Source organism: Colletotrichum phormii (genome assembly GCF_030913505.1).
Source record: "Colletotrichum phormii strain CBS 102054 chromosome Unknown BDP81scaffold_5, whole genome shotgun sequence".
Lineage (NCBI taxonomy): Eukaryota > Fungi > Ascomycota > Sordariomycetes > Glomerellales > Glomerellaceae > Colletotrichum > Colletotrichum phormii.
The window spans coordinates 1,408,868-1,423,220 of record NW_026851447.1 but is presented as its reverse complement, the minus strand read 5'-3'; the positions used below and the strand labels follow the sequence as shown (position 1 = coordinate 1,423,220).

Sequence of the window (14,353 nt, the reverse complement as noted above, 5' to 3'; positions counted from 1 at the left end):
CGGCGTGTGCCCAGAGCTCTGCGCCTCACTGAAATACGTCGTGACAGGGTTACGCAAGGGACGCAAGGGTGGCACTGAGTGGGAAGCTGCCCAGCAATTCGTTGAGCGAATGGCAATCCGGGGATCTGGCGGGTGGGCAAGCCACACTCAGCCCTCCACGAGTCCAGCCAATGCAGCCAGCCTCGTCATTGCACGGGAAAGTCTGAACATGTGGGTCTTGCGCTCTAATGGTCCACCTCTTTCGTGGCGTCGACGCAACGCCTGAGGCTGGGGCCATTCCCCAATTGTACACTACCTATTACTCCGTACCTTACCAGGGAAAGTCCAGTCGGCTTTAAACAGGGACACACACACACACATAGTGCTGGAGAAGGGACGGCACAAGCTGTGCATCCAGCTCCGAGTGGGTTCGACGACAGCCAAAGAAACCACCTGGCATCAACGATCCTCTGGCCGCCCTTCGCTTTCCGGCACCGCCCACGTCGATTCCGACTACACCATAAACTTGCGCAACACTATCAGTACACGGTCTGCTCAAGTTCCGTGGTAACTGGCAAAGTAACAGGTACCTACCCGCCTCAACCCAAGGGCAAGGGAACGTCCTCGATTGCCCCTCCACCGATTGTGTGTTGCTGAGAAAGCAACCCGACCTACGATGCGATAGACGCTCAACCACAACATGTCCTTCACGAATGCGCCAGTGACGCGCACCCTCGTTCTTGGCCTTGTGACGAGCTCCATTGCGGTCAGCTTGCTCGACGTCAAGCATTATTTCTACATTGTCGTAGATACCCATCTATGGCGCTACCACCAGCTCTGGCGCCTGCTGGCGTACCAGTTATGCTGCACCAACTCGAGCGAGGTGCTCTTCGCATCAATGACTCTCTACCACTTGAGGGTCGTTGAACAAATATGGGGATCAAGGAAATACGCTGTGAGTTGCCACGAGACCTGGGCAATGGTCCTAAGAATGCTAACCACGCCGCAGTCATTTGTAGCTGTATCCGCGCTCTTCACTGCAGTGATACCTCCTGTTTTCCTATCCATCATACTACGGCCATTGACCGCGGGACTATTCAACTACATGCCAGCCGGCCCAACCCCGATTATCTTTGCCATACTCGCGCAGTATCATGCTGCGATCCCCAGCACTTATCGATACCGCGTCGCGGCTTCCTCGGCTCCGCCCACGAACGACCAATTTGTCGGATTGACCTTCTCTGACAAGTCATATCGCTACGCTCTCGCTTTGCAGCTGGCACTCTTCCAGTGGCCGGGATCGTTGCTGGGAGCTGCGGTTGGCTGGGTTGTGGGATACTCGTGGAGGAACGACTTGCTCCCTGTTGCGTTGACCAAATGGCGCCTTCCCGGATGGATGGTCGGTGTGAAGACGCCGAGAAGACGGACGGAATTCGAGGGTCTTCGAAGGCGGTTGGAGGGAGAGGGTTCATCTGCAACCACCTCGGGCGCACAGGGCCAGGTGGATGGGGACGCAGGACGCAGGAGACCAGCTGGTCAAGATAGGCGCCAAGACTGAGATGACACAGTTCTGAAAAGACACAAGCTATCACTTACACCGACTTGAGTTTGCTATTGAAGCCTTCGATGATGACATGGGGATACATGTCTGCGAGACCACTTATTCTGGCTCACCTCGTTATGCATTTTCGAGATTCCATGCGTACTCTTTACCAAGGATATGCCTTCAACCGTCAGAAACGTTGTGCATTACGGATACGGAGTAAAGCCATGGCAAACGCAGTGAGGCTTCGATATGGTCCTGCAATTGGTTAGGAGCACGAGCTGGTCAGCTCAGTCTATCGAATAATCCAGAGGGTCTTGCTCATATAATATAAATAACCCGATGAACCATTCACAATTCATGGTGGACCTGGGAAGACTGCTGGCCATTCTTGGGATGATCAATAATGAGGTGCCCAAAAAAGGTTCGGGCGGTTCTCAAAATGGGTTAGTACAGCGTGATCCTGGACCAAGATCCTGGCTGGGAGGAAACCCGAAATTACGGTGTAATTCACTCTCAGATTGCAGACGCAGGCCGGTCTTATGCGGATGCGACGACGACCAACCCGACGCAAAATGACCTAGACATCACCGACATCAAATGGTAAACAAGAATTCAGAAATCAGCAAGCTTTCTGATCTTGCTTGAGTTGGGAAAGGTGTGAAGAGGTTTTGATTTATCATGGAACACGCAGATGGATGAGGCGGATACAGCAGTCAGAGATCCTTAAACTAAAAATACGGTCACGCTGACTCTCACTAGCGTGGAATAGTGCGGTACGTACCGCTGACCAACGGGCCCATCTGCCAATAGCGTAAAGGGAAGGTAGCCGCAGCGACGCAGGGAAAACGGGCAAGGGACGAACCCAAATAAGCTTAGCGCAAGAGCCCCCCCCCGAAGTGGGAGCTGCGAAGCATCGCCAATTATGAACCATCTGCCAGGGGGGCGGTGGGGGGGGGGGCCGGTTTTGCTGCGGTAGTGTCAAATGTGTCTGCCAGACTGCCACCCGCTGCGACAGGTCACCCAACTCAATTTTTGGGACGGCAAACTCAACAGCACCTGAACCTGCACCTGCACACTCTGCACCTCGTAGTCGCTTTTGCACACGCCGATTCACCTCTCGTTCTGGGAGAAAAGGATGTCTATGCCTCGCCGGGGGAAACACTCTCTTTAACCTCGCAACTTTCCCCCCTCGACCACCCTTTGCGAAGCGGCTGGTGCTGAATCCGTCCCCCGACGACCTCCCCCGTCTCCACGGCGATAGCGACCTCGATACTGTAACGGCGAACAACCCCCTTGCTTCCCACCAAGGGGTTTCGGCACAAATCCCACGCGCCAGCCACCCTTTGTCCTTCCACGCATCGCTGTACTATTGTTCAAACGTCCCCATCCGACGTGTGTACGAACGCTTTAGCCTCCTCGTATCCGTCCGACGAACATGCTTCCCACGGCCGCATCGACATCATAAGCTACCTACGACTCTACGATTCCGCTGTAATATAATGATTTGACGCGTGCCGTCCTTTGCTACACATCTGACCCCATATCATGAACGGGTACTCCCCGGGGAGACCCTCGCCGCCCCGGGCTGCTGGCCCTGGCGGAAGGTCAATAGATGGGGATGGCCTCAGGAGAGACATTATGAACAACTTTGGAGGGGCGCCTCTGCGCGTTAATCCGGTCAGTCCTCCTCACTGGTCTAGCCAGCCTAGTATAGACGCATCTAACATCACGTAGACGAATGCGAAGCTACCACCGAGCTCCGCCCTGGTTGACCTCAAGGACCCGATTCAAGTTCACCTATTGACGGAGACGGCATTGACGGACAGCAAGCAATACCGAATATTGTCGCAGGAGGAGGTGGACGGGCTCAAGAAACAGATCCAATCCTTGAGCTTACGGGTGGAACAAACACGCACGAACCTCGCTATCCAGACCAAGTATCGAGATGCTGCCGTTTCCATGGCCAAGCTGTACTCGCAGCCCGAGGCTGGCAAGAGAAGGAGTTTGATGGGCAGTAATCGCAACAGCACGGGAGAGTCTTTGCGTGAGGCCGAGGCGGAACGACAAGCCAGCGAAAAACGAGTCGATGACCTGTCGAACGAACTGCGGAGCCTCGAACAGCGCCTCGTGGAATCGCAGAGGGGCCTCCTGGAGCACACCGCTGGCATCCTCCAGCTGACGCACAAAGCATCAAAAAAGCCCGTGAATCAAATCCCCCAGCAGTTGATGAATGGGATACCCGGAAGCCCAGAGAGCTTGTACACCTACTCCAACGGCCGCAATAGTCTAGAGGTCGGAGAAGCCTCCTTCGACGAGGATGGACTCTTCCAGGATCTGAGCAACATAAGCCCGCCTCGTGGAAAACCAAGAGTTGCTCCGCTCGACATCCCCTCAAAGGCGCCGAGTCGTGAGCAGGATACGCAACTGCGAGAGGAGGCTGACAAGCTGAGGGAGGAGAACGCAAGACTACGCGCGCAAGCCGACGCGTTGAACAGCCTTCGGGAGGAGAATACTCAGCTTCAGGCACAAACCGATGCCTTGAGCGGCGAGATTGACTCGCTCAAGAAGGAGAACGCACAACGCTTACAGTCCGTTTCTGACACGGAACGGAAGCTAACGACATACAACAAAACTCTACGAGACGTAATTATAAACTTTAATCCAGCCAAGAACGGAGGTTTCCGGGAACCTCCCTCACTAGCGGTGGAAGGGCCAGCCGATCCTGGCGCTACACTGGGAAGCCAATTCGAGTACCTGGAGGCAGGTCTATCGGCTGTGCGCCAGGAACAAGAACTTCAAGGACAATCGACTGGTAGTCTGCAAGACGCGGAGGCTGCCGCAGCTCAAGCATCTATCGCCCTCACGCAAGCAGAAAGCCGCCTCGAGGATGTGAACCAGAAAATGCGAGACCTCCTGATTGGAGTCGACCCAAGCTACCCCGAAGTACCAGACTCTGGCATCGACGCGCAGTTCGAGTGGCTCCAGAGCGCTCTATCTGTCGTAGAAGAGCAGATGAAGAAGAATGCCAGCAAGTCGGCTGTCAAGAAGCAAGACGACGAGCAGGCCGAGGTCGTACTGATGGGCCTGTGGGAAATCATCCAGACTGGTTTCGCAAGCATTCAGCAGCAGAAGGCAGATCGCCGCCGTACACGCATCGAGCAGGGCAGATCTGATAACGATGACGACATGTCTGGAGACGAAGCCGTCGATACATCAGAGCCTTACTCGTTGTCAGCATTCTCTACAAAGGTGCAGTGGCTCTACAGCCAAGCCACGAGTCTGAAGGAGCAGAAGTCCGTTCTCAAGCGCCAGATCAAGCAGCAGCGGGAGTTGAACAACAAGTCCGACTCGCAAAAGGACGAGGAACTGAAGACAAAGCAAGACCAACTCGACCAGCTTCGATCAACTCAGATGCGAGCCGAGGAAGAGAAGGCACTCGAGCTTACGCTCAAGCAGGATCAGTTGGACCAGCTTAGGTCACTGCTCGAACGGTCCGAGGAGGAGGTTGCTGAGGCTCAGGAGAAGCTCGCCAAGGCGCAGAAGGATGCGGAGGCCGCTACCACCACGCGCATGGCCAACGAGTCCAGCAGTGCCAAGTCCCAAGACGAGATCAAGGAACGTGATGCCAAGATCGCGTCCCTAGAGGCAAGCAGCAAGGAGGCCCAGACGACACTTGCCAGCCTCAACACGAACGTCCAGGATATGAACAGCAAGTTAAGCAAGGCCAAAGAAGAAGTAGCGCTCCTGACGACGAGGCTGGCCGGAGCCGAGAAAGCGGCAGTTGAGAAGCAGCAAGAGGTTGCAGCCAAGGACAAGGAAGTCAAGGAGAAGGGAGAAGAGATTGAACGTTTCAATATGATGATCGTCGAGCTCAAGACGGAGCTGACCATTGCACAAGCCGAGCTCGATGGTGCGTATGGCTCTCGTAAGGAGAGGGCCAACCAAGCCGCGGCTGTTAAGAGCACCGTTGAGGTCACCCAGCTCAAGGCAGAGGTTGACAAGCTCAAGGAGGAGCTCGCCTCCACACTCAAGGAGCTGGAGAACATCACGGCTGAGACGATCAATGCCGAAAGGGAGAAGTTCGAGGTCGAGACCAAGCTCGATGATGCGCTTGCAGTCAAGTCGAGCCTCGAGGGTGAGATTAGCTCGTTGAAGGACGAACTTGATGTCGAGGTCAACACTTCGAGGTCCAAGTTGTCGAAGCTGCAGGAGGAGCTCGATGACGCGCGCCTCAAGGTGACCCCGGGCACTGGCGCACGCGGTGCCGGCGCGTCGATGCTCAGCGAACAGTTCCGCACCACAATGAGAGAGGAGAGGAAGAAGTTCCAAGAGGACATGAGGGTATGTCATCCAGGCTTTGTCTATGTGATTTCAATATGCTGACTACGTAAACAGGAGGAGCAAGCCAAGAGGAGAAGACTCGAGGAAGAGTTGCAAAAGATGCGGAAGTCACAGGGCCCTGGACGGAGCCCCTTGTCTCCGCGATGAACATTACCACGACGAACTCCTTGATACCAGCAACAACAAACTACAATAATATGAGATATCGCACATCGATCTATTCTTACGGCGTACTGCGTTCCAGTCATCACACTCTCGTCTGCTGCAACTGTGTACTACTAGCACGCGTCGCCTTCGGGTTCTACATTTTTTTTTTTTTTTTTTTTTTTTTTTTTGCATAGCGGGAGCATAGAGAGGAAAGAAAAACGGAAGGTGAAAACATGTTTTTCTCGTGTTTTTTGGTTGGATACTAGTACCTATTATTATTTGCTATTTCGGCACGCCTCTAGATGGTTCTTCTAACTCTGGATGGTCTGTTGTCCGGCGTTGCTGTAAAAAGGCATTATTCTTGTACAACCCCTGGTTGCTGTTTTTGTTTTTCTGTATTTCTGGATACCAAGGAGGAAGTGGGAAAGGGGACGTGGTGAGACGAGATTTAGTGAGAAGAAGAATACCAAATTATGAGGTTGCGGAAGGAATATCACCATGTCATCTCGCTACATCCTGAAGTGCTTTCGACTCGCGGTCCTAATTCCACGTTATTCGACAGTCTCACTGGTAGCCCGCCCCCAGCTCGAACCGTCAACACAAATGATGAAATGTGATGACAAGTATCGTAATCACGAAAGCGAGTAATTTGTAAGAAGGATGGCATCGAGGCCGACACACTGAGAGGGGTTACATCTATGAGCGTTCGTTACTCAAGTTCAAGCCGCCAGGTCCAAATCATGATGCCAAACCATAAGTCCTCTCTTCTGCTTGATAGCAATACGTCGCCTGCCTTCAAACTACAAAGTATCCGGACAGTGTTCAAAAGTCACAAAAGTAAGTAGTGCCCACCCTTCAAAGGGTGTTTGAGAGCCATGCTCATAGTAAAAGAACCCTAAGTTGTCGATGACACGCTCCACAAAAACCGCAACCATCACGAATGTAAACCAGGCCCCTCACATTCTGAATCATCGAGTCGGACCAAAAGTTGGGGAAATCCTCACTCTTGTCGCGAAATACCTTCGTAACGTGTGTCTTCTGGCGGATTGCTCCGCCTCCCATCTCGTACCGTGAGTGTCGCAGCGCGCATCCGCGAAACCAACCCAAGTCCATAACACCCGTCGCGGTCGCGGGCATCACCCATCAGGACACCCATCAGACTTTCAAGAAATGGATATCATTCGCTATCCAGAATAAAAAAGAAAGTGATGCTGCACATCCCCAAATATACAAACCCATTCCGGTCAGAAGGGTAACATCGACCACGCCCTCCCTTTGATGAATGATGAAAAGGCCCCCCTTCTCGGATCTATGTATAATGAGCCAGCCCTACCAGGTGACATTGGACGTGGAGATACGTGTAGATGACCGAAAAGCGTATCCGTAAGCTTCACTGAGAATGGCACTCGCTCATTTCACGGCTCTTTGCTGGAAGAACAAAAAAAAAAAAGTCTAGACTCTCTGGACAATCCTCAACCACAACCCCCCCCCCCGTCGCAAGCTCAACGCAAAAGCTGAACGTCACGGCCGGGGACGTTTGTTGTCTCGAACGGGGTCGAGAGGCCGAGATCGACACTTTGCTGATCTCTGCCATTTCTTTGACATATTGGATGGATCACAGGACTTTCCGAACCGCTAGGTAGGTTCCCTGGCACGGTCCTTTAATAGGTATTCAGTATTCGTACGACCTCCATTTGAATTGGCCACGGAATGGATGGAAAAAAAAAAAAAAAAAACCTTTGAAAAAAAACTTGGGCTGAGTTTCGCGAGTGACGAACCACCGCCCCCACGAATCCCATTTCTTCTTCCCCCAAACAATGATGCAAGCAAGCATTACCGAAACGGAACGAGAGGAGAGATGAGAGAGGCTGAGAGAGCGCGACCTAGAGCAAATCCTGCAAGATTCTCCAAGGGATCTGCGCGGTCCTCGACCGACTACAAGGCCACAAAGGCTCTAGGTCGCCCTTGGTCGTTCCATTTTCTGCGAGCGACCAAGAGAAAGAAAAGAAAAAGCAAAGGTCGGTCGATAGCCGACTTAGTTGGACTCAGTTGGTGAGAGCCAAGAGACTTGGTCAGCTGGACAGGCAAAGAGTTGGCTGGCACAGCTGGGGAGCCCAACCCATGCATTCCTTTGTCTCTTTGACCGCACAACCCAAATCAGGCACTGACGGTGCCCTCGCCCTCCCAAATGAGCTTTGCAGGTGCGTTTCCACGCCGCTTTGGCATCGAAAGTTGGTGGGGAGGCAATGGTGTCGCCGATCTTCATTGCCCAGTTACCTTACGGAGCTGTAGAGCGGCGGAGACCACTGGCCTAAACCGGACGATTGGCAATCTTTGATTGGAGCCGCCGCTTAAATAGCGTAAAACAGGGTGGCCACGAGCATCAAAGGCAAGTGGCTGGCAGCGCTGACTTGGTGCAAGAGTAAGACTTGTTCCTCTGTCAGGCCTTCATTAGGAGGAGTGGGAGATGGAGTCGCGATGCGTGGCGGCAACCTGTGCGTGGCCGCTGGATACTTGCTCCACGTCGAGGGGCGGTAAGTGGGAAACTTGATGCCAAATATTAGCGGCGATCATGGCAGGCGAAGTTGTCATGCAGTCTGGTCGTATTAGGGGAACAATATCCGTAACAACAGGAACAGCAACCTCATACATAACCTCGTGTGTCCGTATGAGACGTGGGTTGAGCGGTGCGGCTAGAGCGCGAAGACTTCACCGCCCTGAACCCCCGGCATCGCAGGAGGAAACACCTTCTTTTTAGTCCAGACCTGTGGTTCCAGACTTACAACACCCTGTTGAAACCAAATGTCAGCAAGCGAGCGAGACTGCTGAAGAATTGTGGTCATGGCAGAGTCTTTGGGGTCCCTAATCTCATGTGCGTTGTGGGTTCAGCGGAACGAGTTGCAGCAGGCCAAGACGAAATCCACCGGGTCTTTGTGTCGCTTTGGCACACGTATTCGTAGGGCTTCGATGGAAAAAGCTGAAGCTGAAGCGGATGCAACTCAATAACAAAATATGGAGACGGACGACCCATGCACATTACACCCACAGAGGCGGAGTCACCGATGCTGGCTCGAGAACGGCGTATGGAAGTCTGAAAGGCTTCTTCGTCAGGGGGGGTTGAGCCTTCTAGAAGCCACGGAAAAGACGGGTAAAAGAGGAGGTGCCACCATTCGGCCCAGATCCCGCTGTGATGTGATTTGAAACGGTTGATGCTAGAAGGTTGGTGCTCTGAGAGAGTGGGTGAAGCAGGGCAGGGCCGTCGATGAGGAGAGACGAGACATCGACTGGGCACGGAAGACAGGCGCGCTTCGGGAAAGGCCAGGGGCACGGTCCGGACGTTGACCAGCAAAGGCCCTTCTCTTCGGCCCAGGATGCGACAAGAGACATGGCGACAGAGTCAGCGACGTGTACGAGCTTTGTGTGGTGTGGGTGTGCTTGTGTGCGTCTGACTTGTCACGGCTGTCTGGTTGTAGAGGGCTCAAACAAGCCTGGGTTGCCGACGCAGTGCGTCTTCTGGGCGCGCACGATTCCTAAACATGGTCCAACGACAGATCGAGGACGATCAATCCGAAGGTTTTGGGACGGTGTGGTCAAGGTGAGTTGTCATCAATCAGCGTTTGCCACAGCTTTGCTGCGTTGCTAGCCTCACCGTTGACTCCCAAAATCCCATTCTGGGCCGGGATCGGAACGGGGACCAATAAAGCGGACTAGGTAGGCGGTTTAGTTTGCGTTGCTTTGCGTTGTCTTGCGTTTCCTTGCGTTGCGAGCGAAAACAATGTGCGGAAACCCATTCAGAGGCTCGCTGCAAGCTGCAAAAGCTAGCGGGTTGCAACATGGCCGTGATATCGCCGCTGCATCATCACGCCCACCATAAGGATTGGACACGGAAGTCAAAATGGGTGTCGCCGGTCGTCTGAAAGCGCCGTACGGATACAATGTAGATGTTTCCGCGAGGCAGAGGAGAACGCAGTGGTCGGGGCATGCCTGGTGCTCTCTGGAAGCGGGCCGAGTCATGGGCCCGTATCATCCTTTATATTGTCAACAAGGCGGCGTCCAGACGATGGCCCGCGGCGGGAGTTGGTCGAAAACCTTGGTATGAAAGGGCTATGGAGCAGGACTGCCGCGTCGGGTGGCATCGTGGTCAAAGGGCGGCATGATTGTCGCACAAGACGCACAACAAGCTCGCAACTGGGTTGCATGAGGGGTTGCGAGAATGTAATGCTAGTCGTACTCTTGTAGGCAGGTCGAAACGAGCCAGCAGCAAAAGCTGTGCCACGGCACATTGGAATGCAAGCAAACGGCGAGTTTGAGCTACCCAACCCTCCTGAGCAGCGGCCGCGATGGAAATTTGTCCGCAGTAGAAAAGCCTTGGACATCCCATATGCATCAACGAGCAAACCGAAAGTGATGTGCGGATGGCGTAGTTGGGACCGATGGGATCTGCCAAGGATTCTGGTTGGCGCCTCGGGCAGGTTAAAGTGGTGAGGGTGTGTATTAATGGCACTCTCAAGCTTTGGGCCGGGTTGCTACTCCGTACAATGTGGCCAGGCCTGCTTGAACCTAGAGTATTATTTTCCAATCTCGGTGTGTGGCGGCGAACGGCAGTCAGGTGAAGGGAAGTCATGCTGGTAGCCGCTCCACTGTGTCTTCTTAGTCTTTACTCGGGACCTAACGGTCGACTAGATACCGTGTTTGATTGAAGGTCGGAGACCATTAAGGTACGAATAGTAAGGGGACGATCCTGCAGGCCGGTGCTCACGCAGATTACTCCGCAGACGCACTCTGCGATGATTAGTGGCGTTGAGATAGGTAGGTCGTGGTAATGCAGTTCAAACCTGGTTGCCGATGGTCAAGTCCTGATCATAAACTGCAAAGCCGGACCGCTGAAACTAGAGGGTGGCCATGGATCGAGTGGTGTGAGCTGTGCAGCCTCATTCTCAGCAGAAGTCGTGCGAGGATGACCCTCGCCCACGGGCAGCCGCGATTCCCGGTCTGCAGACTCTTGAAGGGCTCCATCAACCACATGGCAAGACGAGGCAGAGGGGATGGAGGGTTCGCCATGGCCGAGGCGTCGAGGTTGACGCGTAGCTCCGCACGCACACGGCCATTGTTGAAAAAGGAGATTGTCGAGTGTCGACGTCAGAAGTTGATTGACTCGTACCTGGTGGAGGATGGGCGGTGGTGGCTCAGGCAAGACTCAAGAGCCAGCCAGCGGCAATTTCAGATGCAGAGCTGATTCTGAACCGGGTATTCGTACCGTGGACGGTTGGTTGTAAGAATATGAGATGATCTCAGCTCATCGACGCCCCGGCCATCAATCCAACTGCATGCATGGAACAGGAACTTGGAAGTCAAGGTAAGTCCCTGCGGTCCGCGGAGGTGAGGGTTGGTACGGGATAATCGACTGTCGTCATTGTCAACTTGGTGACTTTCTGATTCTATGCCGGCCGCCGTTCGTCCTGTTCTCCCCCGGAACTTGGAAGGCGCTTTGCGAGGGCCGAGAAGCCAGAGCCACCTTGGGGTCGGAGAGCGGGCGACAAAGAGGACCAGGGGCGGGCGAGCACCATTAGTCACGCATGGAGCAATGCCGTCGCGGACATGAAGCGTGCAGGTCTGAGTATCGGGCAGTCGCCGGCGTCTCGAGACTCTGAAATTATCCAAACTATCGCATCCCGTGCACCGTTGGCGTTTGGACCAACGTGACGGGCACCCCGGGGACTGAAAGGGACGGTTGCACGTATTCGCGGGGCACCGTCTAGACCAAAGCCCTAGCAGCATCAGACGACGGCGGACAGCTAGGCGTTCGCCTCGCCGTCGGCCACTTTCCCAGTGGCTCCGATATCTCGGCCGCTTGCACCCAAGGACGGGATAATTAGCACCCACACCCCACGGATCAGGCGCCTCGATGCAGATCCAATACCGGTTGGTGGACGATTCATACCCATATTCTCGGGCGTTGGCGACAAGGTGAGTAGAAAAAGGGGGGCGAAAGGGTCGTATAAGGCTGTTGGTCCGTATTTGTGTCTCCAGTATTGTGGAAGGCGAGAGGAACGCAAGAGAGAAATCAATCAAGAAGAGTATGAAAGCGTGATGGCCGGTTGGAATAGAGTACATCATCAAGTTTGTGTCTGCTTCGACTAGAGTGGCTGCTTATCACCAAACCCAACGTCAAGCCGAGAATTCAGTCGAGGGAGCCTGCGGGTGTTGTAACCGATTTTGACATCGCATACATCTGCAGCGGCACCGTCGGATGGATGCAATAGGACGTTGTTTGTTTGAGCAGTAATGTGATCAAATCTGTGTGAGCCTCGTATGCGTGGGGATCGATCATCGAATGGCATCTCCAGTCGGGTGGTAGTTGTGTATTCGTAGCCACATGCATGAAGGAGCAGACGGCGACAGCTCCGAAGCGAGGAGACGAATTGATTGCGAGGACGATCAGCAGGACGGCTTTGTTGGTGGCTGGTTGCATCTGGAGTGGACGAGGCCGGTGGATCGTGGATCGCAACTAAATGGATCCAATCTTAATGCCAGCGGGAACTTGGAAGGGGGAAACGGCCACTTCGCTGCTCGGTTGCCTCTTGCTTCCTGCGAGGCGAGTCTTGCCTCGTGGCTCTTGGAGTATGCGGCTCGGGATTGATGGTTTGATCATCGATGAGTTGTGTAGGTACGCATACTTCGTACTCCATATTCCGTACCGTGTGTCCTTGCCACGGAGTCAGGGGTGTGTCCGGCAAGGGTCAGTTTGGGGTCCGGCGTCCTGCTCTAGCTTAGCTTGCCTGCTTTATTAGCTGCGAAGAATAGCTGAAAGGAATATTGTATGGACGATGAGGTGAGAATTGAGGCTAGCTCCGAGGTTTAAAACAAAGGAGCCGGATTGATGATGGCAAGTGGAGGCGGAACAGAATTTGGAGATTCCGCGATGTCGAATTTCTTTGTTGTGCAAGCAAATGGATATCCGTATTCCGAGGCGCCGTAGCGTGGTAGACGTACTCCGTAATAAGGTAGAGACAAGATCTGGAACGGATGAGTGGAACGGGAGCAGTAGACGGAGCGCATTCCGTATCCGTCCAGCGCCGTTGCAGCCACACAAACGCCCGGCGTGGGCAAATTTCATCGTAAGGCAGGTATCCGTACCTTGGAGCTGGGAGGTACTTGGACTCCCAGGTATCGTTACCTTCCTGCTTAGTGCTCTCCCGCCATCGTTCACAACCTTACTACATCCCATGGTAGGTGGCGTGCGCCCCTGACTGATGAGGTAAGGCAGGACAGAGGAGCTAAAGCCAGCCGAGGTACGTATTGTGTTCCACGGTGACGGTCATCGTCACCAATGGCGGGGGACGCGACCGACCGAAGTGAAGAGTCTAACCCAAGCCTTGTCTGAGACGGAGAGCTCGAGGCCCTTGGATAGGAGTCGAAGCCAATACTTATCCTAAAGGTGTTCCGGCTCCGAAATCAAAGTCCAGGTATGAAGGCCGGCCGCAGGGTCCGTAGCGAGGCACGCGGGGGGGTAAAGGGACGGATCATGGGCGAGTGAGTCCAGCGGCGGACGGGCGGCTTTCATCAAAAGACTTGGTTTGACGCAGATGTGATGCAGGGACGAGAAAAGAGGAATGGAGAGGTTCAAGTGAGTCTAGACCTGCCGGTCTGGATTGGTGGACTCAAACAGTAGGATGAACTTGTAACTAATACGGATGAGCACTCCGTACGCGAGTCTGAGATGCTGGTTCATGGGCCCGCGGCCTATTCCCGTTTCCAGGGACAAGGCTGGTGAGCTTTGAGTGGTGAGTCGTGATTGTCTTGAGATGGCACCGGCCTTGCCTGGTCAAGCCCTGTGGATGAAATGTGAATGGTAATGCACTTTTGAACTGTTCATCCATGAATGTTAATCTTCACTCCATGAGGTACGCTGCACTTTGTACCTGCCGTGCGGAGCAGCGTTCCCCATTTACGCTCCGTGGCGCCCTCCCACCAAGTCCATGGCCCATGGCCCTTGGAGAAGGGAGGAACTGTGGCATGGGAAGGCACTGATATGTTTCTAGCAGACGGTTTCTGTCTCCCTGATCAATTCCCGACCCAATTAATCCAAAATAGCGACTGCAAAGCCCCAGCAGCGCGATGCAACACTTCGGCCGAGCATGCAGGAACCTGCAATGGTCGTCATTACTATGGGTTTCTCAATTTCTGATGAGGATCTGTTGGTCAGCCTATCATGCTACGTGGTCAATAATTAATAAGTAGGCCTTTGCCGCATTAATCCGAAGGTGGCGGCTTGCTTTATGTTCAGAGCGTCCGAGGCGACCGTGATATAGAATTGTCAAATTGTCATCTCGGACTCGT

General features: G+C 53.9%; 3 protein-coding genes across 3 annotated transcripts; 2 read left to right on the top strand and 1 right to left on the bottom strand.

Annotated features, from left to right (window-relative positions):
• The first annotated feature begins 378 nt into the window (after positions 1-378).
• BDP81DRAFT_421607 (UBA domain-containing protein Ucp14) lies at positions 379-1,941 on the top strand. Its single transcript, XM_060589930.1, has 2 exons — positions 379-934; positions 989-1,941. The coding sequence occupies exons 1-2, from the start codon at positions 680-682 to the stop codon at positions 1,535-1,537; spliced, it is 804 nt and encodes a 267-aa protein (XP_060448272.1). The 5' UTR covers positions 379-679; the 3' UTR covers positions 1,538-1,941.
• A 1,222-nt stretch (positions 1,942-3,163) lies between these two features.
• On the top strand, positions 3,164-6,013 carry BDP81DRAFT_447309 (involucrin repeat protein; the record flags this gene model as incomplete). Its single annotated transcript, XM_060592168.1, has 3 exons — positions 3,164-3,202; positions 3,260-5,866; positions 5,921-6,013. The coding sequence occupies 3 exons, from the start codon at positions 3,164-3,166 to the stop codon at positions 6,011-6,013; spliced, it is 2,739 nt and encodes a 912-aa protein (XP_060448271.1).
• A 5,831-nt stretch (positions 6,014-11,844) lies between these two features.
• BDP81DRAFT_421596 (uncharacterized protein) lies at positions 11,845-12,833 on the bottom strand. Its single transcript, XM_060589929.1, has one exon. The coding sequence runs from the start codon at positions 12,483-12,485 to the stop codon at positions 12,195-12,197; it is 291 nt and encodes a 96-aa protein (XP_060448270.1). The 5' UTR covers positions 12,486-12,833; the 3' UTR covers positions 11,845-12,194.
• Between the last annotated feature and the right edge of the window lie 1,520 nt (positions 12,834-14,353).

Excerpts from the sequence above, each read along its gene's own strand:
- BDP81DRAFT_421596 (XM_060589929.1), bottom strand. The coding sequence starts at position 12,485 with ATGCAACCAGCCACCAACAAAGCCGTCCTGCTGATCGTCCTCGCAATC.
- BDP81DRAFT_421607 (XM_060589930.1), top strand. The coding sequence starts at position 680 with ATGTCCTTCACGAATGCGCCAGTGACGCGCACCCTCGTTCTTGGCCTT. Across the intron at positions 935-988 it reads GGGGATCAAGGAAATACGCT|TCATTTGTAGCTGTATCCGC; the intron begins GTGAGTTGCCAC and ends ACCACGCCGCAG.